The sequence below is a fragment of the Podarcis filfolensis genome, assembly GCF_964270895.1.
Source record: "Podarcis filfolensis genome assembly, chromosome: 6".
Taxonomy (NCBI): Eukaryota; Metazoa; Chordata; class Lepidosauria; order Squamata; family Lacertidae; genus Podarcis; species Podarcis filfolensis.
The window spans coordinates 24,817,573-24,844,272 of NC_139609.1; the positions used below are offsets into that span (position 1 = coordinate 24,817,573).

General features: G+C 41.0%; 1 protein-coding gene across 5 annotated transcripts in view; it reads left to right on the forward strand.

The window, feature by feature from the left end:
- The window catches only part of ABCD3 (ATP binding cassette subfamily D member 3), a 47,497-nt gene extending 21,779 nt beyond the window's left edge, over positions 1-25,718 (forward strand). For 2 of the 5 annotated variants that reach the window (XM_083620664.1, XM_083620662.1), the window contains exons 6-25: positions 1,771-1,868; positions 2,044-2,167; positions 3,379-3,435; positions 5,752-5,894; positions 6,576-6,645; positions 8,209-8,278; positions 9,053-9,150; positions 11,290-11,381; positions 11,874-11,962; positions 12,045-12,117; positions 13,794-13,857; positions 15,110-15,187; positions 15,278-15,343; positions 15,433-15,522; positions 16,724-16,843; positions 18,817-18,921; positions 19,855-19,911; positions 21,233-21,809; positions 22,028-25,408; positions 25,513-25,718. In XM_083620664.1, coding sequence (XP_083476790.1) covers positions 1,771-1,868; positions 2,044-2,167; positions 3,379-3,435; positions 5,752-5,894; positions 6,576-6,645; positions 8,209-8,278; positions 9,053-9,150; positions 11,290-11,381; positions 11,874-11,962; positions 12,045-12,117; positions 13,794-13,857; positions 15,110-15,187; positions 15,278-15,343; positions 15,433-15,522; positions 16,724-16,843; positions 18,817-18,921; positions 19,855-19,911; positions 21,233-21,310 — 1,572 coding nt within the window. In that variant the 3' untranslated portion in view covers positions 21,311-21,809; positions 22,028-25,408; positions 25,513-25,718. Of the gene's footprint in view, positions 1-1,770; positions 1,869-2,043; positions 2,168-3,378; positions 3,436-5,751; positions 5,895-6,575; positions 6,646-8,208; positions 8,279-9,052; positions 9,151-11,289; positions 11,382-11,873; positions 11,963-12,044; positions 12,118-13,793; positions 13,858-15,109; positions 15,188-15,277; positions 15,344-15,432; positions 15,523-16,723; positions 16,844-18,816; positions 18,922-19,854; positions 19,912-21,232; positions 21,810-22,027 lie in introns of all 5 variants that reach the window. The other 3 variants (XM_083620663.1, XM_083620660.1, XM_083620661.1) reach the window with 2 other exon arrangements.
- Positions 25,719-26,700: the final 982 nt, after the last annotated feature.

The following is a 26,700-nucleotide window of genomic DNA, read 5'->3' on the forward strand; positions in this document are numbered from 1 at the left end:
ATAATTAACCCAAAGGGCTGTAAGAAATATATAATGCTTTAACTTAAAGGCAGTGAGATAAATTTGACTCCAGTTTAAAGGTTGAGGGTGTGTGTGAAATACTCCACATCCAGAGTATTTAGGGCTATAAGTAATTTTTTTAAAAATGCAGACAGCAGCTAAGATGAAGAAATGTTAGCTATTCATGTTAGTTTATATTCATCCCTCTACAAGATTTTTAGTTGAAGAAAAATGTACATAAATATGCTATTGGCAACTGGTGAGAAGTGGTCATTAGACATCCAAGGGGGGCAGGAAAGAAAAACAACTTTATAAATTTTCTTTTTTAAGAAATAGAAGTAGATACCTTAAGTGTCTTTCATCTTTTTCCTAACATACGACTCTGTTGGCATTTTTGGCCTCAAGGTCAGATGAGAAAGTGCTTTTTACAAGTGTTAGATGGTTTTGTAGAAAAATGCATTCTTGTTCTAGAGTGTTGTGACTGCCAAAAATATAGACAGGCATTAGTGTATACAGAGCAGTTAGATTAATAACTCAAACTTGGTGGAAAGCCTCAACAACCTTTCCACCCTTCTAAAATTCATAAATAGCATACTGTGTGTAGCCCCCCCCATTAAACAGCTGAATGACATCCAATAAGCCCTTATCAAGAAACTGAGTTTATTTGTAAATCAAGATAATACCCATATACATTTTCTCTTGTTTGATCTACTTGTTTAAGACGTCTACATTATTATAATATGAATATTGTAATAAAACGTTAAAGTAATATGTTCCAACATAAAAATAACTGAATAGTCCTTCCTTCTAATGAAGTACATGCACTTTTCAGCCTTTGAACAGTGATATCACTTTGTGGCTGCAGGATTTAGACTAGGGATGCCACATGTAATTGATGGATCAGATTAATCAATTTAATAATATATTTAAGAGTACTTGGACTTGAAATGGTGTCCCTAATTCACAGATGAGCAGATTCGCCATTTGCAGATGGCAAGTGCCATCTTAAAACAGCCATTCTCTCCGATATATGAGAGAAGAGGGCATGATTCAATGACACCTGTGTGCATCATCTAAAAGAAAAGAGCATGGCTTGTATACAAAGGTGATGTTCTACTAGTGGAAAACTTCACTGCTCATTAAAGAGCTGTTTCTGACCTTAGGGGAAAGTGCTGTATGAGAAATGTAGCCCCAAATCCAATATAACCTCTTCCATTTCTGGTAACTCTTGCACAACCAACCATAAATAAATAAATCATAAAAACAAAGCAAACCCCATAACAGACACAGGAAGCTTTGGCAGCAAACAAAACAACACCATTTGAATCCAGGAGTGGATAATCTTTGGCCCTCCAGATGTTGCTGAACTGCAACTCCTATCAGCCCTAGTAGACATAGTCAGTGGAAAGTTTTCTATTTCCTTACATGATATTTCGTGGAAATGGCACTAATATACCTTCCACTCAGTTCTCTGGATCCATAACTATTTTGAATACAAATTTATGTAGGTTGACAACACGATCCCATGCATGATGCTCAGAGGTAATTCCTACTGAGTTTATTGAAGCATACTTCTGAGTAATCTTATATGGGATTGCAGCCCAAGATTTATTCAATTGGGCGATGATCCTGGTTTTTAATATGCCATCTGAGCTAACCTAAGGTGGAGGGTTTCATGCAGCTTAGACTTTGCCCTCTTACTGATGCGAAGAAGCAATCCTTATTTAACTTATTTGAGTTTGTGTAACATTGTACTGCTGCTGTTCATAGATCTCCCTGGTGAACAACTTCTTGAAGTATGGGCTAAACGAGCTTAAGTTATGTTTCCGTGTTCGACTCACCAAGTACCTATATGAGCAATATCTTCAGTAAGTGACCTATTTCCCTCCCTCCAATATTTTTAATGATTTAATATAAATTTAAATTTAAACCAGTCTTAAATCATGTGCTTAATTGTTAAAAATGCTATCAGTTATTTATAAAACGCATAATTCAGTAGAAAATGCCACATTAATCTAACTCACTGTTTTCCACACATTTTAGGACTTATACCTATTACAAAATGGGGAATCTGGACAACAGAATAGCCAATCCAGATCAGCTGCTGACACAAGATGTAGAAAAGTTTTGTAACAGCGTAGTAGACCTGTATTCAAACCTTAGCAAGGTAAGATTAAAGAGGAGCCATTCTTTGGTAATTCCATAATCTGCATAATTAAACATCATTTTAATATTTGTAGGATCTATATTAATATCAGCGTGTAACTGTTTAGCATAATCATTTGTATTAAGTCCAGCTTATCATTTGCATTAAGTCCAGCGCATTACTTGATTGAGTCAGCCACATCAAAGATAGTTATAGTCCACAAATTATTAGGTACTACACTGCAAATGTCTTCAATGTCTTTCATTTAGGGCATGTCACATGCAACTGAAGTAGTTTCAGTTGAGCTGCTGCTGCTTTCCACACATTCTGTTAAGCAGCTTATAACACCATGTTTGCAATCTATAGCTTCTTGTCTGCCAAGCCACATCAAGGCCCAGATGGTTGTCTCTCTTGTTTCAGTCCTCTCATAAACTTGAAAGACTTTCTCGGAGACAGTTTGTAGACAGCTGTTGAGCAGACGACACAAACTGAATAGATAGGCTGAATAGATAGGATGATGCATATTATTGTCTTAAGTTTTGAACTCTTCGTTTCCTACCGTAGATTCTGGCGTATAAGATGACTTTTGAACCACAGAAAAGAGGTTAAAAAGTCAGGGGTTTTCTTATACGCCGGGTATGGGCGGCGCAGAGCTGAGCCCACCCCCCGCTGCTGCTGTGGCGGCTCCGAAGCAGCATCAGCGTTGGGCTTTGCTGCACTCCAGGTGGCTTTCTCCCTCCCTGCTGCTGCTTCGGAGCCGCTGGCTCAGCTCTGCGCCAGGAGAAAGCCGCACAGTGCGGAGCCCACCCCCCGCACTGCTTCGGAAGCATCAGCAGGGGCGACGGACTCCGCTCTGTGCCGGGCGCCTTTCTCCTGGTGCAGAGCTGCCCAGCGTATTAGGCGACTGGGCTTAGAAGACGAACCCCCAAATTGCAGCTGCCAATTTGGGGGGTCGTCTAATACGCCGGAATCTACGGTAAATCGAATGGTGTTATGTATTGAACTATGTTCAACCACTACTTAATAGATGGGATGTCTGATTTCTTGGAGAATGAATATAAATCTTACATTTCAGTGTTGTGCGGGCTAATTTGACTGTGTTTATTTGCAGAACGTGATAGTTTGTTTAGAAGTTGTGTACTTTTTGGACTTTTTGAAAGTTGTGTGTCCGTGTGTCCTTTTTTTTTTTTTTTTTGCCTCATGATAACTAATATTAAACCTTCTCTTAACAGCCATTTTTGGATATCGTTTTGTATATCTTCAAGCTAACAAGTGCAATAGGAGCTCAGGTAAGATCACATTTTTCGTCATGTACAGTAATTGTTCTGCAAATGACCCATTTGTTCTACAGCACAAGCAATGTATTATCAAGGAACTTTCTATAGATCTAGTATTCAGAAACATTTGGAACCAAAGCATTAAAAAAATTACACAAACACTCCAGGCCATTTTATTAAGCAACTGCTGTTGAAAATTTCTCAAGTCAATGCTGATGTCACTGGAAGTATGTTGAAAGATGAGGGGAAGCCGCAGTTGAAACTTTATAGGCTAATTTCATAACATACAGACAAACAAGTTACCAGCGTATACAAGCCATGCTCTCTTGGAAGGTGATTGCATCATAGCCAAGCTGCTGATTTTCATTGGCTTCCATTTCTGAGTGGATCTAATGGTTTGCCAATAGTTCGACGTCACTTTTTGTGGAAGCGTTTGTCCTGAAAATCCCTTATCCAGTCTGAGGTAGATTCAACCATGTGAAAAAAGAAATTATCACATGTCTGCATTCTTTCCAGTGTGTGGTTCAGCTTGCTGTGTGCTAAGAGTGTATTTTTCCACATTTCAGCTGGTAGATTTAAATAACCTATTGTTATCCCTTTCTGGTAATAAAACTCCACTGCATCTGTCCCATAATTCCGCACAACAGAAATACCATTAGCTCAGGCTAAGGTTCTGCATCTTAATGGATTCATTGGTACCTTAAAAGAGAAGCCGGGGCTGTCCATACTAATGTTTTGTTCCGATACATGCAGCTGAGGATTGTAACAGTCTTCCTTGGTTGTATACCTGGATGCTCAACTGCAGTGAATCCCTCAGTAAAATTTCACTAAGGCTGCGATTTTATGCAGAGTTACCTTGAGGTAACTCCCACTGAGCTCAGTGGAACTTCTGAAGAGATTTGTATAGGATTATATTACCAATTTTCCCATTGCCTCCTGCAGCCCATCCTATATCTATTGGTCTCAACAGTATATTTCTTTGAGAAATGTTTTCTGCAGTGTTCATTTCCCCCCAGAAAGTTAACTTTTTCCTTGAATAACTATGTTGAGCAATCCCATACGTGTTTACTCAGAAGTAAATCTCACATTGTTCTGTGGGACTTATTCCCAGTTAAGCGTGGATAGGATTTCAGTTTTAGGTTAGAAAGGATTTGAGTATATTGTTGTCAATATAAAATAATACTGTACAAGCATTCCTTCTTTATTGCAGGGAGCCATATATACAGATACTTTTGAAACTTTCAAAGCTCTTTTTCAGTTTTCTTGTGTTCTCCCCTACTTAAGATACTTGAGGGAAAATCAAGTATCTTAAGTAGGAGAGCACTCAATAAAATTGAATGAGGGTTTTAAAAGTTTTTAAAGAATCTGTGTATATGGCTCCCTCTAAGTATTTTAAGTAGGGGAGAACTCAAATTGAATGAGAACACTAGTCTGGCTGAGCTTTGAATAAGGATTTAAAAACCTAGTTGCCTAGTTATTGACTTCAAAGGGAAGACTTGTGCATAGCTTAGCTTTGGAAAACTCTGTTTGGAGATCAGTAGTAGCCCAGTTTGCTCATCACATTAAACCGTAGATTAAAATAACCTACTGTTTGGTGAAAATGAGCAGCGTGCTAGTGCATACTATTTGTTCACATTAAACCATAGCTTGTTTTAAACTGATTTAACACGATGCTCAAACCAGGACAATGTGATTTTTGCTAAGTAAAAGTTTACAAGATGACATGAAATAAATCTCTTACAAGCATTAGTAAATCATAAAAATAGAACTGGATCTCTTTGTGTGCACTCATTTGTTAGACATTAATTATAATAATTGAAGTAAATAAAGTAATTAAACTATTTTATGCTATTAATCGATTCTAATCTAATCAATCATAATATGAAGTGTGCACACCTGAATTATTTATCTTCCTTAGGAAATTGTACTAAATGTCACATTTAATGTTTTATTATGATTTTCCAGCAGTGCATTGAGAGATTCTATGTAAATAAATGTTACTTCATCAGTGCAAGGTTGCAAATGCTCTTTGCATGCAGCTATTTCACCAATATTGAATGGGGCAGGTCTGCTTGCATGGAACTTGTGTGTCATTGGAGATTTCAATTGTAGGCAATGTTCTTAAGTATTTTCTATGCAAATATGTCTTCAAAGTTATACCCTTTGAACAGTGTGTGTTTTATCCTTCTGTAGATAGTTGCCCATGGGGGGGGGGGAAACCTTATACATGTCTTTTTCACACATACATGTGCAAATGTTAATTTAAAAAATTGTGGTCACTAACCAGTTTGTTCTGGAATTCTTGTCGTATTTCCCACATATTTATAGGGCCCTGCTTCCATGATGGCCTACTTGATTATTTCAGGCTTTTTCCTTACACGTTTAAGAAGGCCCATTGGTAAAATGACTATCACGGAACAAAAATATGAAGGAGAGTACAGATTTGTCAATTCCCGGCTCATTACCAATAGGTATGCGTTTGTTTCAAGGCAAACTGGGGGTTCATAAAGACCAACTAAGAAATAAGATCCTTTCTGTGTTTCTTTATTTTCAAAAATTTGTTAACTTGCACTTATCACAATCCCAAGATCAGCTGTTCTCCTGAATTCCTTGTAGTTAAAACAACTAAAAAATTCTGAACTATTTAACGCTTGGGCCATTTATTGGGCCATTTCAAAGAAGAGACAGTTTTCCTGGATTGATATTGTAGCAGCTTTGAAGTATGGCTTACAGATGGCATAATCCACATAGAACGAAGTGTTAGGGTAGAGTAGTGCTTTACTCTGCAAATGGCGGGGATCATGTTTTTGAATTCTCCTGTGTGCTATTTGTTTTTTGTAAATCCTGCACATAGAAACTTAGCCTAGCAAGAAGAGAGGTTCACCCTTTTCTATTCTAATGTTTGACTTGCAAGAAGGTTTTTTGTGAGTGTTTTTGTGTGTGTTTTTACTGGTGTGGGGGGCATTCAAAATTGACCACCTACCTGCAGACAGAAGTGGTGGGGGCAGTCCCTTCTGTCTCCCCTTGACTCTTTCACCAGAGTTCTGCCTCATTCCGCTGGACAGGTAGCCTGCGTTTGATTTCTGGTCACTCTTGTTGCAGGTAGTCCTTGCATTTTATCATCATTCTTTTTTTCATTTCCCTTTTTGCAGTGAAGAAATTGCTTTCTATAATGGGAATCAAAGAGAAAAGCAAACCATTCACAAAGCTTTCCACAAACTGGTAAGTTAGCATGAAGCAAAACGGTGTGTGTATGGTTCTTTGCAGAAGAGCTAGAGGGATACCTTAATGAGATGATCATCTAATGAAATTATGTCATTTAAAAAATATATTTTCCCCAGACACAGTGCATAAATTACTTTGTGGCGTGTATTGCCAAGGCTATATTATTATATATTGTATTGCATTTATTGCCTGCCTTTCTTCCATAGAATTCACTTTGGCATATATGGTTGTCCCCCTGCCCATTCTGTCCTTGCAACAGCCTTGTGAGATAGGCTAGGTTGAGAGATGGTGACCTGCCCAAGGTTACCCAGTGACTGAGCTTCATGGTAAAGTGAGGGGTTGATTCCTGATCTCTCAAGCCCTAACCCAACACTGTAACCAAGCATTCATTTTGTATCATCCTGTTTGATTTATTGACCCACCCCAAGGTTGCTTACATAAATGAATGTTATGAAGCAGAAGTTGCTTAGTGACTTTGTACCCAAAGGATTTAGCAAGGTTTGAAAGAGGATTAAGTTTTCCACAAAATAATAAATGGGGGGGGGAGAAATAGCATATCTTTATCATTTGAATGGTATGGCCTTCGACTTGGTGTAAACGTATTTGATTTAAAGAAAAGCTGCAGGAATTGGGGGGTTATATTGGAATATGGGCAGAACTGAACAAGACAGTGGCAGACCTGTGCTTTCAAACATGTATTACCACCCAACAGCAGTAAGTGATAGGAGTGAGATTTCCAATGAAGGTGTGAGTCGGGGTGCTGGCCCCTTCTGCTTGCTGCTTCCCTCTCCCCCAGCTGCTTTTCTCCCAGCTGGGCTTTAAGAGTGGAAGCAAGCCTAGCTGGAAAGAAAGCAGGCTAAGGAAGTGCTGAGCACCCACCCATCATAACTCCATGGGAAATTACAGTCCTCACAGCCATCCCACAGCCGCACTGCTATTCAGTGCTCTCTCTCCCCACCTCGGTGTCTGCACTGCCTCACTCCACTCTGACCTTTTTCTGAGATGGTATGCTTAGATTCATTAGTTTTACTTTTAGCAGACAAGTTGCCTGCAGCAGTTTTTTGTTTTTTTGCATCCAAGTTGCTGAGGCACCAGAAAGTGCTTCAGGAGGTGTTTACCCATTCACTTTAAGGTACCTCATACAGCTCACACATCCCTCTGAAGCACCCTATTTTTGGCCAAGGATTTGGGTTTGTTTGTTTTTAATCCACTGCACAATCCTATTGTAATATTGTGCGTGCAAATACATATTACCCTTTCCCATGTGTTTTCTTAGCATTACTTGTGAGAAGACTAGTCATCCTTTTTAAATGGAAGTTGGGATTTTCAAGCTTGCCAAAAGGGGGATATTGGATATGGAGTGCCCAGCCTTGGTGGAATAATTCCCTCTTGTGCACTGTAGTGTGTTTCAACATTTGTTTTCTTATTGCTCCTACAAATGTACATATATTTTAATGCTGGCTTGGCAGAGAAGTAGACTGTTTTAGAAGCTATCGATTCAGTGCTTTAAATATATAGAATCTCTTGAAATAATTCTCCCCTTTTTTTCCATTTCAATAGGTAGAGCACTTGCACAATTTTATCCTGTTCCGGTTTACTATGGGCTTCATAGATACCATTGTTGCCAAATGTAAGTGTGCATAACACCCCCGGCCCTTTTGTGTGATAATCGCACCGGAGGAATAATCAATTGCATTGGTGACTGGGGCGCGGGGAGTTGGCTAGAAGTCACTTTAGGTTGTCCTGGGCAAGATAGAGCAACTAACAAATTTATTTAATAATTAATAATAATAATAGTAATAGTAATAATAGTAGTAGTAATAATAATAATATGATGTATAATAACCTCACTCTCAATTTGTTGATTTCAGTGGTGCACTTAGTGGTGTACTCAATTAGATGGTAATGTATTAATTCACTTCATCAGCCAACTCTGCTGTGTTTGGGCACCCTCCTCATTTTGTGGAGTAGATCCCCTTAACTTCTGCCCCAAAGTCCTGTCCTGACAACACTACTGGTTAGCTTAGATCCAAAAGCGCCTTGTAGAAGCCAAAGGGCACTTCTCCGCTATCCCATTTCCTCAGATAATCCACTCCTCTGTAGCACCGCTATCATGTCACATCAAAGACGGTCCTCTCCAACCCTCGGAACAAACGTTCGGGGTTCTTTAGTCAGGGTGTGTGTGTGGAAAAGTAGCCTTGCACAAGCGTAGTTCCACTCACACTTTCTTGGATCCAAACAACTACGAACCCAACAGAAATGAGTGTAACAGGTGGGTTTGACGAGACGTAAAGAATAGAGTTGCATGCTGCTGCTTAGTGTTGGCTTCATGTATCTTCCTCAGAACCATTGTAACCTTGTATTCATAGCTGTCTTTGAAATAAACTTCTAAAAAATATTTTAGACCTTGCGACTGTCGTTGGCTATCTGGTTGTTAGCCGTCCGTTTTTGAACCTGTCTCATCCTCGCCATCAGAATAGTACCCATGCGGAACTTTTGGAGGTAAGCAATAAGCTTCTGAGCTGAGTTATAGTGGACAGCATGCAATTTGCTCGCTTTGTTGTTGTTTAGTTGTTTAGTCGTGTCCGACTCTTCGTGACCCCATGGACCAGAGCACGCCAGGCACTTCTGTCCTCCACTGCCTCCCGCAGTTTGATCAAACTCATGCTGGTAGCTTCAAGAACACCATCCAACCATCTCGTCCTCTGTCGTCCCCTTCTCCTTGTGCCCTCCATCTTTCCCAACATCAGGGTCTTTTCCAGGGAGTCTTCTCTTCTCATGAGGTGGCCAAAGTATTGGAGCCTCAGCTTCAGGATCTGTCCTTCCAGTGAGCACTCAGGGCTGATTTCCTTAAGAATGGAGAGGTTTGATCTTCTTGCAGTCCATGGGACTCTCAAGAGTCTCCTTCACCACCATAATTCAAAAGCATCAATTCTTCGGCGATCAGCCTTCTTTATGGTCCAGCTCTCACTTCCATACATCACTACTGGGAAAACCATAGCTTTTACTATACGGACCTTTGTTGGCAAGGTGATGTCTCTACTTTTTAAGATGATGTCTAGGTTTGTCATTGCTTTTCTCCCAAGAAGCAGGCGTCTTTTAATTTCGTGACTGCTGTCACCATCTGCAGTGATCATGGAGCCCAAGAAAGTAAACTCTCTTACTGCCTCCATTTCTTCCCCTTCTATTTGCCAGGAGGTGATGGGACCAGTGGCCATGATCTTCGTTTTTTTGATGTTGAGCTTCAGACCATATTTTGCACTCTCTTCTTTCACCCTCAATAAAAGGTTCTTTAATTCCTCCTCACTTTCTGCCATCAAGGTTGTGTCATCCGCATATCTGAGGTTGTTGATATTTCTTCCGGCGATCTTAATTCTGACTTCGGATTCATCCAGCCCAGCCTTTTGCATGATGAATTCTGCATATAAGTTAAATAAGCAGGGAGACAATATGCAGCCTTGTTGTACTCCTTTCCCAATTTTGAACCAATCAGTTGTTCCATATCCAGTTCTAACTGTAGCTTCTTGTCCCACATAGAGATTTCTCAGGAGACAGATGAGGTGATCAGGTACTCCCATTTCTTTAAGAACTTTCCATAGTTTGCTGTGGTAGACACAGTCAAAGGCTTTTGCATAGTCAATGAAGCAGAAGTAGATGTCTTTCTGGAACTCTCTAGCTTTCTCCATAATCCAGCGCATGTTTGCAATTTGGTCTCTGATTCCTCTGCCTCTTCTAAATCCAGCTTGCACTTCTGGGAGTTCTCGGTCCACATACTGCTTGAGCCTTCCTTGTAGAATTTTAAGCATAACCTTGCTAGCATGTGAAATGAGTGCAATTGTGTGGTAGTTGGAGCATTCTTTGGCACTGCCCTTCTTTGGGATTGGGATGTAGACTGATCTTCTCCAATCCTCTGGCCACTGCTGAGTTTTCCAAACTTGCTGGCATATTGAGTGTAGCACCTTAACAGCATCATCTTTTAAGATTTTAAATAGTTCAGCTGGAATACCATCACTTCCACTGGCCTTGTTATTTGCAGAGCTTTCTAAGGCCCATTTGACTTCACTCTCCAGGATGTCTGGCTCAAGGTCAGCAACCCCACTACCTGGGGTGTACGAGACATCCATATCTTTCTGGTATAATTCCTCTGTGTATTCTTGCCACCTCTTCTTGATGTCTTCAGCTTCTGTTAGGTCCTTACCACTTTTGTCCTTTATTATGGTAATCTTTGTACGAAATGTTCCTTTCATATTTCCGATTTTCTTGAACAGATCTCTGGTTCTTCCCATTCTGTTGTTTTCCTCTATTTCTTTGCATTGCTCGTTTAAGAAGGCCTTCTTGTCTCTCCTTGCTATTCTTTGGAAATCTGCATTCAATTTCCTGTATCTTTCACTATCTCCCTCGCATTTTGCTTGCCTTCTCTCCCCCGCTATTGTAAGGCCTCGTTGGACAGCCACTTTGCTTTCTTGCATTTCTTTTTCATTGGGATGGTTTTAGTTGCTGCCTTCTGTATAATGTTGCGCGCCTCCACCCATAGTTCTTCAGGCACTCTGTCCAGCAAATCTAAATCCTTAAACCTGTTCCTCACTTCCACTGTGTATTGCTCGCTTACTCATGATCAACCCCGCATTTTGTCACTTTAAGGATTACTACCAAAGTGGAAGAATGTTACTGAGAATGTCTCAAGCGCTTGGCAGGATAGTTCTCGCAGGCCGTGAAATGACACGGTTGGCTGGGTAAGACCATTAATATGTACTATTGCCATTATCTTCCCAATAATGTATAGCAGTCAGGGTATGGCTTGTTGTGACATATGAACCTGGACTCGTGGTTTGTTTCTATGCAAGCCATGAATGGTAACCAAGGTTTCTTTTTGGCTTACCACTTGTGGTTATTTGGAGGAAACAAATCATGAACCGAGGTTCAGACATCGTGACAAGCCAGGATCTGGCCTCTTCCCAATGGGGTAGGGAGGAGTGGAGAGAGAACTTTTTAGCAGCATGCATTAGCATATTCCTCGTTCACCGTGTAAATCATAGTTAATGGAAAAAATAGTTTAATGTGATTTGTGAACTAGTCTAATTTGTAATTATGACTTGCTTGCATTATTGCACCTTAATTTTAAGCTGTTTTGGTTATTTAATTAGCTTTTGGAAACACTTTATTTTTTGAAGAATATTTAGTAATGCCTTTTCAGTTTAATAAGGTGTCCTTTTTTTAACTTCTAGGTTCACCGCTCGAATTACAGAATTAATGCAAGTTCTGAAGGAGTTGAACAGCGGCAAATATCAGCGGACTATGTTAGCCCAAGAAAAGGGTAAATGGCGGACTTGATGTGTCTTTAAACTCATAGTCAGACTTGTGCACTTTCTAATGCATGCTTTTCTTTTTCACTTAAGATTCAGAATTGGAAAAAGCTGTGCCACTGATACCTGGCTCCGGACGAATAGTCATCGCAGATAATATTATCAAGTATGTAAAGTTTCTATTCTCTTGTTAAATTTTCTCTCATTAGCCTTCTTCAGTTCTATGCACCCACACTTTTACAATTTTGTTTTTAATTCAGTTCTCACGGGTCTGTTTCCACTATGCAGGACTCTGCGAATGTGCAGCTCCCCCAACCACTTTGCTCTTCCCTTGTTTTTTATCTTTTTTTATTTCCGGACCATGGTGACCTAAACCAATATTTGATTTAGAGCGTTATCTAATCCCAGACATGGGGTTGAGCACTCCCTGTGCAGCCTAGGTTTGTTCTGAGCTAACCTTGTCCTAGTTCAGTGTGGCATGGGAGCAAAAAGAACCGCAATGAGAGATTTCGGCAGTCATTACCAGGCATGCTGTGGCAAAAAAGAAAGAGAGAAAGAAAGAAATGTTAACCATGAAAGATTATACCAAAGGAGAACTTGAATGCAAATTGTACAAGCTTGCAGATAACTTACATAATTTGTATAGCCTGAGATCTTGGGAGAGCTGCAGCCAGTTGGCACAGGCAATTATCAGTCAATGATCTGCAGGTGAGGCAGTGGAAGTGCTGGCCTTGGTAATGGACTGGATGAGAGCCCACAAACTGAAGCTCAATCCAGATAAGACTGAGGCACTGTTAGTGGGTGGTTCCCTAGACCAGATGAGTGGGAAGTCACCTGCTCTTGATGGGGTTACACTTCCTCTGAAGGAGCAGGTTCATAGCTTGGGGGTTCTCCTGGATCCTTTGCTGTCTCTTGAGGCTCAGGCCTCAGTGGCCCAGAGTGCCTTCCATCAACTTCAGCTGGTGGCCCAGCTATGCCCCTATCTGGACAGGGATAGCCTAACTACTGCTGTCTATGCTCTGGTAACCTCAAGGTTACTGCGATGCGTTATACATAGGGCTGCCTCTGAAGACGGTTCGGAAACTTCAGCTGGTGCAGAATTCAGCAGCCAGGTTGCTCACCAGAGCAAGACGGTTTGAGCATAGTACACTGATCCAGGTCCGACTGCAATGGCTACCAATTAGTTTCTGGGCCCAATTCAGAGTCCTGGTTTTGACCTATAAAGCCTTAAATGGCTCAGGACCGCAATACCTCAAGGACTGCCTCTTTCCATATGTACCTACCCAGACCCTGAGAACATCTTCTGAGGCCCTCCTTTGTGTGCCTCCTCCTCAAGAGGTTCGGAGGGTGGCAACATGAGAATGGGCCTTCTCTTTGGTCGCTCTCTGTCTGTGGAATGCTCTCCCCAGGCCCAAGGAGGTTCGCCTGGCGCCTTCATTCTATCCTTTTTAACTAGGCCTTTGTTTGATCTGTTTGACATCCTATGCCCTTTTAAAATGTGTTTTTTTGGGGCGTGCTATTGGATTGTTGTTTTTATTTTCATTATGTATTTTGTGGTTTTATATCTTGATTTTATTCTGTGAACTGCCCTGAGACCCCCAGGTATAGGGCAATATATAAAATCAATAATTTATTCTTATTTTTATTCTTATTCTTATTTGTGTAAGGCAGTTTTGGACTAGGTTCATGCTTGCCCACATTGATCATTTGATTGAAAGCATAGTAGATCGATTTTACATCACCCGCTACTTTGTTTATTTCATGGTGGGGCTGTGTCTGTGCATCTTCAGAAAATATGGTCTCTTAGTATTAACAGCAAAGTATCTGGTTTTTTCCTTGCAGGTTTGATCATGTTCCATTGGCAACACCCAATGGCGATATGTTGATTAGAGACCTCAACTTTGAGGTATGTCATGACGTGAGCGATTTAATCTTGAAAGAACGGGATACATCCATTGTCTGCATGAGGGAAGCAAATTTCTTTCCCAACCCCTACTCCTGAAAAACTTCTCTGGAAGGTCAGGGGACCCTCATAGAACAGTGTCAGTATTACCCAAAATTGGGAGGAGGCACTTTGCACTAGCAGAGCTCTGCCTGATTTGGGGTGGTTCCTCCTCTCCCAATGTCGTCCCTGTCCCACCAGAGAAGCTTTTCCGGGGCTGTGGAAGGGCAAGAAGGAACGGTAAAGATCCATATACTATCAGCCATCTGTTCACAGAGAGTTTGGTTTTAATTCCAAGCGTTCAGTAGGTGGGTAGAAAAATCTAATCTTTTTCATCAGAACATGTGAGAATAGGACAATATTGATCAGGAACCCATATGGTCAACTCATGGTTTCCTTAGTTTTAGCCTTATAGTCCAGTCCATATGGTTTTTAACAGTGTTTCTGTAAAGTTAACAAGTTTTTTGTTGTTGACCGTAAGTATTATTGGCAGCTCCGTGCGCAAATCTGCTGCAGCAGCCAAATCACAGGGATTATATGTGCATTGGAATCATCATCTTAACAAATTATAAACCACTAGGTGTCACTGTTGGGTGACTCTAAAGTGAAATTTTATTTTAATCACATGGGAGTTCAAGCATTTTCTTAAATATCTAGAATAGTCCTGGATATAAGGAGATGCTGTACTAATTATAAAATGGAAAAGTAAGCCAATTTATTCTTTCATATATGCTTTCTCTTCTTACAAATCAACCCAAAACGTGTTTACTCAGTAGTCCTCTGAATTTAGTGGTATTTTCTTTTTAGTAAGTTCACTTGGGGAAAAGGTCTTCGTTTGATTGTAATTTCTTGCATCCTCAGATTCCTAGTTAAGTAGTTGCTAGCTTTTAAAGTTTAACTAAAGACTTCCAGTTGTTGAAACCGAGCAAAGGTTACACTAAGGAATTTGACTTTTTAGCTTAAAGGAACACAGTGGGTTCGGAATTTGTTTTAATTTTTTTTTTTTTTTTTGCAACCCATTTGAAGTTTTCCATTTTGAGTGCTCACACTTGAAAGAACTTTGTGGAGCAACAATTTTGTTCAGTGGTTAATACAGTATAAGGAGACCTGGTTAATAGAGTAGGTTGAGCTGACATACAAATAAAACCTAAGCAGTTACCCATATTGCTCATAGTCCTTTTTTTCAAAATATTTAAATACATGATTTGCATTCCAGGTACGATCCGGTGCAAATGTTCTGATTTGTGGGCCAAATGGGTGTGGAAAGAGTTCTCTCTTCCGTGTCCTTGGTGAGGTAAGTAAATGCAGGAGTAAGTATACCTTTAACATCAAAAGGCGCAAAATCACAATTCATTGAATTTTATTATTCATTTTATCTTTGCAGTTGTGGCCCCTGTTTGGTGGCTGTCTGACTAAGCCTGAGAGAGGAAAGCTGTTTTACGTTCCTCAGGTAAAGCAAACTGCCATAGCCTTGGGCATTTCTTGTCGCTTTTAAAAATGTGTATCAAGTTGTCCTGATTCCTGGCAATTTACTTTCAGAGACCATATATGACTCTTGGAACGCTCAGAGACCAAGTCATCTATCCAGATACCGTAGATGACCAGAGAAGGAAAGGAATCTCTGACCAGGTAAAACAATGTCCCAGTTATTATTATTATTTTGCTGTAAAAGTTGAAGTTCACTATAAACTTAGGTAAACATTAGAAACAGCAGCAAAACCATAACTTTCATACAGCATTTGACAGTATAGCTATGCTGCTTCTTTTTTGTAAGTAAACTTCATTTGATTGAAGCCATGGCCAATTCAAGCAACCAATTTTGTTGTAGTTGCAGTGTGGTGAATACTATAGCATCTGGCTTATACACCACTGAAGTTAAACACAGGGTACGTGAGAAAGGGGGAAAGATGGATAGGCAAGTTCCATTATAGTAGTTGGCGTGTGTAATACATCTCCTTTAGTGCTACTGGGCCTTTAAGGCAGATGAAGCAAGATAGCTCCACATGCAGCCCAACCTAGTAGTGGCATAATGGCTGCTGCTACATCCTTTATTCTCGTGGACCCAGTGCTCTGCTTTCCACTCGAGATGGGAGTCAAGATGCACAAAAGGACCGACTCCCCACTGCTGCGTCCCTAATTGGGGAAGCAGAAGTTCTGATTGCTTCCTGTCCTATCTCAAGGCCAAAAGGTGAGAGGTTTAGTGCCACTCCACAGTATGAATGGCTTTGCCCATCTGGGGGGTGGGGAGGTTCAGGAGAAAGTGGCAGCCAGGCTTCCTCTTGGCAGTAGTATTAAAGGCCAAACAATTTTTAGAAGAAGAGGAGTTTGGATTTGATATCCCGCCTTTCACTCCCCTTCAGGAGTCTCAAAGCGGCTAACATTCTCCTTTCCCTTCCTCCCCCACAACAAACACTCTGTGAGGTGAGTGGGGCTGAGAGACCTCAAAGAAGTGTGACTGGCCCAAGGTCACCCAGCAGCTGCATGTGGAGGAGCGGAGACGCAAACCCGGTTCCCCAGATTATGAGACTACCGCTCTTAACCACTACATCACACTGGCTCTCAGTGTAGAACTACTGTGTGGTTGGTTTTTGTTTTTTGGCATAATGAGCAGCGTGAACTTCCATTAAGCTTCAGTGCATGGGATGGACAGCAATGAAAAGTACTCACTCCAGTTTGCTGGCAGGGCTTGGTGTTTGTTCAGTATGTGATCAAACATTTTGATCCAGACCATCTCAACATCCTTTGGAGGTGGAAATAGTGGAGAAAACTGAAATATGTCATAAAACAAGTACATTTTCAAGTCTGTTGACCTATGCTGTTTTGCTTCCAGGTGTTAAAGGAGTACTTGGACAACGTCCAGTTGGGTCAGATCCTGGACCGTGAAGGAGGCTGGGATAGTGTTCAGGACTGGATGGATGTTCTCAGTGGAGGAGAGAAACAGAGGATGGCCGTATGTGGTCTTTACACTGCCGTTTTATAAAATGTTTATATTTTCCAGCACCACACTGAGGACTAGGCATTAATTGTTTTAAGAACAGCTGTCAGGGACTGGAATGCAGAGACTGAAAAGTGGGTGAGATCACCTCCCCCTTCTCCTGCCACTGGCAGGGAAAAGGGAGAGAGTGTTGATTTACAGCCAAGCTATGAGCAAACTAATCAGGCAGAGGCTAGCAAACAGTTATGAGGATTTAACAGAAGCAGGAACAGAAAGGGGGCTGACTGCAGGCACTTCATTAGACAGCATAGATGATCTACATTCCACTCAAACACGAAGGTCTTTAAGGGTACAAGAGCATCATGTGCAGAGGAATTTGTCCAAGGGAAGACTCCGTAGGAGCACACGTGTTGCTGGGAAAGAGGGAAGGAGGAGGAGTCAGAGTGAGCAACGTCATTATGGTGGCAAGACGTGAATTCTTGTCTGTTATCGTAGAGACTGAATAAATAATAATTAAAGCTATCTTGTTTCCTCTTGGCTCCTTGAAACTATTGGGAGGGGAGCGGGGGAATTCCTCAGGCCTGGCAACAGCAAAGCTGTTGTCCGATACAGTGGTACCTCAGGTTACATACGCTTCAGGTTACATACGCTTAAGGTTACATACTCCGCTAACCCAGAAATAGTGCTTCAGGTTAAGAACTTTGATTCAGGTCAGGTTGAGAACAGAAATCGTGCTCCGGCGGTGCGGCAGCAGCAGGAGGCCCCATTAGCTAAAGTGGTGCTTCAGGTTAAGAACAGTTTCAGGTTAAGTACGGACCTCCGGAACGAATTAAGTACTTAACCCGAGGTACCACTGTATTAAATATGAGCAAAATTGTCCAGTATTAAATATGAGTACAGTTGGAGGCAGTGGTGCTTCTGAATGCCAGTTGCTGGAAACCACAGGAGGGGATAGTGTTCTTGTGTTTTTCTTTTGGCATATCTGAAAGAACGATGGCTTAGGAAGGTTTATTTCTCCAGTTGAGACTCATTGAGCATCTTGTCCAATATTTACTCTGACTAATGGTGGCTCTCCAGGATCTCAACCAAGGTTCTCTCCATCACCTGCTTTCTCACCCTTTTAATGGCAGGAGAAACCTAAAACCTGTGGCTCTCCAGATGGTGTTGGACTCCAGTGCCCGTCAGCCACAGTTAACACTGCCAGTAGTCAGGGATTATGGGAGCTGTAGTCCAGCAACATATTGAGGGTCATATGTTCCCCACCGTGGCTCTACATGCAAAATGTGTTTACTGGAGTGCCACATGCAAAGATCATAAGGACGCTGATGCCGTCTTGAGGGTTGTGGGATGAATTTGTAGTTCTATGCCAGTGCTATAGTTTGAATTGCCGTATATACTCGAGTATAAGCCGACCCAAATATAAGCCGAGGCACCTAATTTTACCACAAAAAACTGGGAAAACTTACTGACTCGAGTATAAGCCGGTTCAGCACACCACAAACCTCCTGGTGGGCCGGAGTGTGTGCATGCGCGCATGCACACACGGCAAAGGGGGCTTCTCTCTCCCCCCCCAGCCCCTCCTGTCCTCCTGCCTACCTAGGGTGCTGCTGAGAGGCAGAGGCTGGTAGCGGCAAAGGTGGAGGCTCGTTCCTCCGTCGCCGCCACCAACAGCGGCAGAGGTGGGGGAAGAGGAAGGAGCATCCTGAAAGGGCTCCTCCTCCCACAACAGCCTTTGCTGCTGGAAATGCACTCGGGTGGGACCCTCACTCGAGTATAAGCCAAGGGGGGCTTTTCCAGCATAAAAAATGTGCTGACAAAGTTGGCTTTATAGTCGAGTATATATGGTATCTCTTCCATATAACATGACACATTTATTTGGCTAGTTAAAAAGTTCTCTTGTATGCAGAAAGTTAGTTTGGGTAAACGTAAATGAGAAATATGTCACAATATCGTGTGTTCGATCTTTTGCATTTGCTTTTGCATTGCAGATGGCCAGATTGTTTTATCATAAGCCCCAGTTTGCAATTCTGGACGAATGTACCAGCGCTGTTAGCGTTGACGTGGAAGGCTACATCTACAGCCATTGTCGGAAAGTATGTATGCATTCATACTTTCTGTTGTTCAGATTCCATTGGCTGTTTGCATTGTCAGTTAAGCTCTAACTTTGAACTGTTCTAACAAGAAGTATCAATAAGATTTTATTGCTATAGTGGCCTTATGTTCATATACCTAGATTGGTCAACCATCTCCTAGCACAGGATACTCAAAACATGCCTGGAGCGAGAGGGAATCCAAATTAGCAAGTTTATTACTTGGAACTTTCTGCACATTTTTGGTCCATTGGATGCACATTCACGATGGTATATATTCTTTACTGCATGATAAGTAAAAGTCAGTTTGCCAACATAGAGTTGCAAACAATTCCTTAGAAGGCAGGTCAAAGTTTAACTCTCTTAAAATCAAATTCTGTTGATTGTCAGTGAGAAAGATAGTGTGCATCTTTAATTCCCCCCCCCCCAGCCGCCCAAGTTGTAATGAATGGGACTTAAAAACTGAGTCCATATATGAGATGTGATATGTCTAATAGCGAAGCCAAACCACATGAGAGCCGTGATTAGAACAGAGAGTCATTTTCTGAAAGCAGCTGGGGAGGGGGGTGCATTTTGCATTAGGGTCACAGGGAGGGGGAGCTTAACCATTTGGTACCCCAAACCCTTTCCTAGAGCAGCTACTAGCTGTGGAGCTGAAAATTTACAGGCAGCAGAATAAATGTGTTATAACCTAGGCTGGGACACTCTGCAGTGGGGAGCTGGTATGGAACCAAAAGGGTCCACACCCCAACCTCCAACACCATAGCCCTCTTCCAAATTGCGCCCCCCCCCCCCCGCCCCAGCAGTTGCTTTCAGAAATAGACTTTGGGGTATCAAATCACAGCTTCCCTGTACCATGTAATGTGGAGCTTTTGAGAGTTTAGTTTCTTTGGATGAAGCTTAAAGCTTACTTTATCTTATATTCTGTCACTCTAGGTTGGTATCACCCTCTTCACTGTATCTCACAGAAAATCACTTTGGAAACATCATGAGGTAAGATTTATCTTGTTTAAACATAAGTTATGTGTTTTGATGTCTGAAGTTCATACCTTGCTTGCTAAGATATACCTTGAGTTCCTACCAGCTCAAGTGTTTTCAATAATAAAATGAACAGTTTCACAGCACTTTTTCAAAATTACAGAGTAATTGTGCCAGCTGAAGCGTATTAATTGTTTAAAACATTTATAGCTCACTTTTCCTCAGTGAGCACAAGGTGGTTAATAGTGTAAGTTTAAAATAGTAATTAGCCATTTTAAAAACATGAAGGAAGCCATTAAAAAATGAAAAGAGGAGAGAAATTTTAAAAAACACCATAAAACAGCTATAAAAATGATGAGCTTTTGCTATCCCAATCAGATAGCTTTCTTGCAAATGAAAAGTGAGTCCCCATTCCATTGTGGCTACCCTGATGATTAAGATAAAAAACACACACCTGACAGTAATCTTTATATAACACAGCCCTTATCTCCAGCTACTTGTCTCGCTCACTATAACTTACTTGAAATTCTGTGCAGGTGAGTGTGTAGACAGGTGGATGAGGGGGAAATGGTTCTGTTTATCCTTTGCAAGCCTGCTTCATTTCCATGCTGACAGCAAAAGAAGGCACTCAGTTGGTAAAACCAAGCTGAACAGAGAGGTTGTGCAAATCTGTCTGGTAAAAGATAGCTTTTAGCAGGGTAGTTCAAAAGGCAAATCAGGCTAGTAATTTCCCTGGCTTAGTTACAAGGCTGATAAAATGCTGGGTCTCCTAAGTGCTTGAAGTGTTTCAGATAATTTTTTCGCCTTCACTACATACATGTATGCTATATAAACCCACTCACAGATCGGGAAGCTGAGACACAGTGAGGGTGATCAGGTAAGCAGCTGCTCTGAGGAACTGTTATATGACTTTCCTGTGATAGTTGGCGGTTGCACATAGCTAAAATGAAACCATAGTTTAAAAGGCAACAAGCGCAGCCATCCCATACCTACTTTCCCAAAGCAGATTCCTCCAGGATTTCATAACCAATTTTAAATATGCAAAGAATTCAGCATTCTTTTTAGCCATTTTTCTGCATATTTCAGTAGTAAAGAGTTGAACACGTAGTCAGAGTTATGAGACCAAACTTCAGCAACCGGATGACTTTATCATCACAAAATAAATAGTTGGAGCTCCTGTCAATGCCACCAGGTGGAGGTATAAGACATGCAACATTTTACAGTGTTCTTTCCAAGCAGCAATGTGGTGATAGGAGTTTCTGTAGACAACCCTTCTTTAAACAGAGAGTATATATTAAAATCAAGTTAGCTAATACGTATTTTTCCTTCTCCTCAGTTCTACCTTCACATGGATGGAAGAGGAAACTATGAGTTCAAGAGGATTACTGAAGATACAATTGAATTTGGTTCTTAAAAACAACAATAATGCATAAATCTACAACCTACTTCAGTGACTGAAAACAGCACGGGGCATAGAAAGGCACAAAGTACAATGTAATTTAACAGATGGCTCATTCTTTAAACCAATTACTAAGTGTAGGATAACAAAGTGTCCAAAACAAGCTGTCGAGGCATTTATTATAATGTAGGATATTACTAATTTATGTATATGTTGGTTTAAATATTACTATGTACTAAGAATGTCCTTATTCTTGTGGTTTTTAAAACCTGCCTAAATTAAATTGGGCTTAAATCACTGTAACTTTGATTCATCCTGGGATGTAAACATTCTGAAGTCAACTAATTCGACTTCTGTTTGACCTTTGCTTCCTCTGGGGAAGAACCCTTATTAAAGTTAGGGTCGCTACCTCCTCTGCTCCCAGTGCAAAGAAACGTGAATTTCTGTGTCATATCCGGATGCATCATTTCATTGTACTGAATATCATACCTTTTTTCAGGGCAGTTACAGATAGGTAGCCGTGTTGGTCTGCCATAGTCAAAACAAATTTTTTTTCCCCTTCCAGTAGCACCTTAAAGACCAACTAAGTTAGTTCTTGGTATGAGCTTTCGTGTGCATGGTATCTGAAGAAGTGTGCATGCACACGAAAGCTCATACCAAGAACTAACTTAGTTGGTCTTTAAGGTGCTACTGGAAGGAATTTTTTTTTTTGTTTTTTCAGGGCAGTATTAGCCTGTTCTATTGCATCATTACACAGGGCAGCAAGCTTTTCCTTTGGCCAAGGGTGGGTGAGGCTCTGCTTTGCAGCAGCATTGGAAGAGAAGTGAACCTTGGACCTACATTTCTAACTGCTAAAGATCTGAGCTTTTTCCAGTGAAGATCTCATTCTCAGTCTCTGTCCACAGCTTCCCACTGCTCTTTTGGTCCCAGTCTTCTATCCGGCTCAAAAAATAAAATAAATTTCTGTTCTGTTGTTGCCTGTGCTTCATGCACTTCTGGGAAGGGAAGTGGGGGGAAATGAAGAGGAATGAGGAAGCTGGGAAAGTTGGAGAATAAAGAGAAATAAAAAGTTAAACATAGGAACTCACATTCTGTATTTCAAAACAGAGATGTTCACATTTAGAAGTGGGTCTGATCCATTTGATAGCTTTGGGAAGCTGTGCACAGGTTCCTAATAAAATGCCAAGGGCACCTGCCCCATGAATTCAGATGTATTTTCTTTTACAGGGTGACATGCTTTTCTTTCTGGGGTGTGTGTGTATGTTCCGCATTCATTGCCTGAGACACAGCAGTTCAAAGCCTTTCAGAACTGTGTCCTGGTTATGTGATCATTTTTGTGTGCGTTTGCCTCTTAGGAATAACTTCCATGCCAACTGCCTAATGCTTAATGTTACATGAGCAGTTCCCAAACTGATAATAAGCCAATCACAAACTTATAGATGCTGGCAAGACCACATATAACTGAGGCTTTAAGGAGTATCAGTTTTCCAAGTGAAGCGATTATTGTTGCTACTGTACATGATGTTATGGGATCATTCCTTAGAGGTGGCCCCGTAGATGGGGCTGGGAAGACAGTGCCTAACTAGTCTGGCTGATGAATAAAATGCCATTTAGCCCATAGGAATTTTGAAAGCCCATGGAGTATGACACAGGCCTAGGTATGTGTCTTTGTTCATGTGATGTAACATAGAAATGCACTACAAGAAGGCATGCACTACATATGCAAATAAATGTGATCGCTGTCTCCCCCCCCCCCTTGCTGTAAAATGAACATATATTGTTAGTGACCACACATCAGTCTTGAATATCCCCCTTTCACAGTAAGATACCACCTGCCAAAGTTTTGTTCTCCTCGTGCTGCTCCCAATACGGTGCTTGAGTCCACTGTTTATAAATGCCATTTTTCTTCATGTATTTTATATGAATAATCGGTGGAGAGCTACAAAAGGATCGAGCTTGGAAGCAGCTTAAAAACTGAACTAACTTTATCTGTCATCATTTCAATTTTTTTCTCCATACAGTTGTACCTTGGAAGTCGAATGGAATCTGTTCCGGAAATCCTTTCGACTTCCAAAATGTTCGGAAACCAAAGCGCAGCTTCTTATTGGCTGCAGGAAGCTCCTGCAGCCAATCAGAAGCCGTGGAAGCCCCTTTGGATGTTTGGTTTCCAAAAATAGTTTGCAAACTGGAACAGTCACGTCCGGGTTTACGGCATTCGGGAGCCCAAACATTCAAGAACTAAGCTGTTTGAAAACCGAGGTATGACTGTATTTTGTATGGCAAGGAGTTTTCCTTCTGTACTCCCACTTTTGTTTGTTTGAACAACTTGGGCAGACTGCTTCTGATACTGGTTGTGATAGCCAACATGTGGTTACTGCAGGGTGATCATATTGCAAAGGCTGATGTTAAACTGATTCCACAGACTGATCGTCTAGCCCAGCAGTTTCAGCTTAGTGGTGATCTGATTCAGAGGTACATATAATCTATGAGAATCAGGTAGCTCTGCTGCTAGTGAAACTTCCTTTTCCTAAATAACACCTGCCTTTCAAGTTGATATTATGTAGTGGCTGTTCTTGAGGGAGTGGTTTTCTTGAATGCATCTGTTTTTTAAAGAACTGCTATAATTTTTTTAGAATGGAAAATGCAGCTTTTTCAATATTTGTATTCTTTTTTCAGAGACATCTGCACTAAAATTGGGTAGTAGTAGATGACGTTTTTTAAAGAATGTTGTATTTTTTTGTCACTAACTAGCAGAAAGTACCCATTATTTATAGAACATCTTTTGCAGATAGCCAAAAGGCGTTGCAGTTTGAGACTTAACACTGAGCACAAGCGTTGTTTATCTCCTCTATTGGATAGACAAAATTAACTTCAGTAACCATTAACCAATAAAACTGATTCTTTGAATTAAACACCAGATACAAAGTCCAGGGGAACTCCGTATTCAGAAATGGTCTTGGCTTTTGCGACATCTCAAGTTGCAACATCCCTACTTTTATCAAGTCATCAAAAATAGTCTGACCTCATGAGACAGTAAGTATATGAATGCAAAATGAACCAGAGCAGTGCTCAAAGGAAGCAGTGTTTAAGATTTTGCTTTTTAGTTGAAGAATTTTTTTGAGATGTGGTGAGTAATCATTCAGAAACATGGTTCAGCTATGAATTTGTGCTATAATCTTGTATGTTGATCACTGCTTTTATGATTGCTTGAACTGGAATTGTTGGGGTGATGGGAAGGTCAGCACAAATGAAGCAGGTCCATGTCTTCATTCTGGTGGTATTTGGTACTCTGGTGATCATAGATGGCTCCCATTTTAATGGGACATAATTGCTGTACTTTAATATATTGTAGCTTGTAAAACCCCTTGAGAGGAAAGACACTATCTAAATGTAAGATTTTTCTATATAAGTGCCTCTGGAATAATAAATCTGAGACAAAGATCCTTGGCTTTTTGAAAAAACTGGTCTCATTCTGAACATTTTTAAAGCTCAGCCAGCGGTGGCGCTCTTCAGATGTTATGGACTGCAACATTATTCCTTACCATTGGCCATGCTGACTGGGACTGTTGGTAGTTGTAATCTACAGCTTCTAGAGGACACCATGTTCTCTACCCAAGCTTTACAGATAGGTGTCCATATCCCAACAAATTTGGGATCAGTAGCTCATATTTTAAGAGGCTGGTGTCCGGTACAATCACAAACAATCATACTCTTAAATCAAACTATTACTCATAAGTCTGAATTGCTACCATGTTACTATGGCAAGCATGTCTTCCATCTACCACGGAGTTAACCCCCCCCCCCCGTTTGTGTGTGTGGAAATAAAATTTATACATGAAAGGGGTGCTTGTGTATCTTATCTACACCCAATGAAGCCATCTGGGTACTGAAAATCAGTGCTTTTTTCTAGAAAAAAAAGGTGCAGGATCGCTGCCCTGTCCTTCCTGCTTCTGTGCACAAGCAGGAGGGACAGAGCAGATCCAACCTTCAGATAAGCTTATTCCTTGTGTGTCAGCTCTGCAAGCTGACCTGTGCCTTCTGCTTGCTTCCTCAAGCCAGAGAAACAGGGCAGCTTGCAGATCTAAGGCAGGGGGGGGCTTCTTCCCTGCGCATGTCAGCTGTTAGCCCAGGAGGTGTTATTTTCAGAAGCCACAATGTATGTAAAAATTGAGCTTTGTAGCACACTCTCCCAGTCATGTCACCTCCTTTGGGTGCAGCTGTTCAAAGATCCTCATAATACATTGGATGACATGGTAGTTTTCTCATCAAATGGGTTCCCCGTTCATTCAAAGGGGGCTTGTGCTGGGAAACATCCTAGTGGATTTGTTGAAGTCAAGCGTAAATTTGGTAAAGCCGTGGTTGATCCTCAACATCTTGTGTAGGGATGTACTAGACTAGAGCAAATAAATAATTAAACAAATCATTTTTATGTTTGTCTTTTCAGTTGTAATTTTCTAGTTTTTCAGTTGATTTCAGTTTTCAGATGCTGGTAATTTAATGGAGGTAGGGTTGTCTGGCTGCCATTGAAATGTCTGATCCAAGTATTCTGCTCCAAGTCATTGAATCTGCCAAATTTTAGACAGATTGGACAAAGGATCTCCATTTAATAGGTAATTTGTAAACGACAGACATCCTATAACGAAAGTGTTATACAGAAATGTTTGCTGCCTTTTGTCATCTCTGAGAGTTGTTGTTCCACCAAATGAAATGTGCAGCCATTTTACTGTGGCAGTGATTAAGATGGTAGCTCCCATTTCACAAGTTGGCTCAAAGGCTAACCAGTTGGTTTGTAAAATCATGGTTTTTCAAGGACAAATTTGGTTTCTCCTGCTTTGAAGAGAGATTGCAATGTTTAAGTGATTTATGAGCAGCAGATTTTCAAAAATCTGATTAAGCATGATGCCATTTCTTCATTGATGTGAGCGAGAAGAAAGGGGAGAGATACCTCTTTTAAGATAGACCCTATTGGTGCTGGATGATGAAGAGTATTCTAGTAATGTTCTCCTTGCTACCTCATCAATTTGTAGGCCAGCTCTGTGGTGCTACAGGCTGCGCACAAGTTTGGCCTGCTCTCCCAACTTGGTACCCTTTCCATCTCCAGCAGAGGTTCTAACTTCCTTAGAGTACATTTTTTCAAATGTTCATTATAAGGATATACTGATTTCTTCCAAACCAATATACTCCTGTAAGCATTTTTTTCAAAGAATGCCACCAATGCATCAGACAATGGCCCAGTTAGCTATGGTTGGCTTAGCAGCTAACTGAACATACAAGTCCTTGCAGTAAAAATTGCAACTGCTTTTCTGTTCCCATGATCATCCTGCTACTGTGCTCTCTGGAGCCAAACCATGGTTTGGTTTAGCATTATGCACAAACCAGAGCTTGTGGCTTTTCTCACTCCTAAT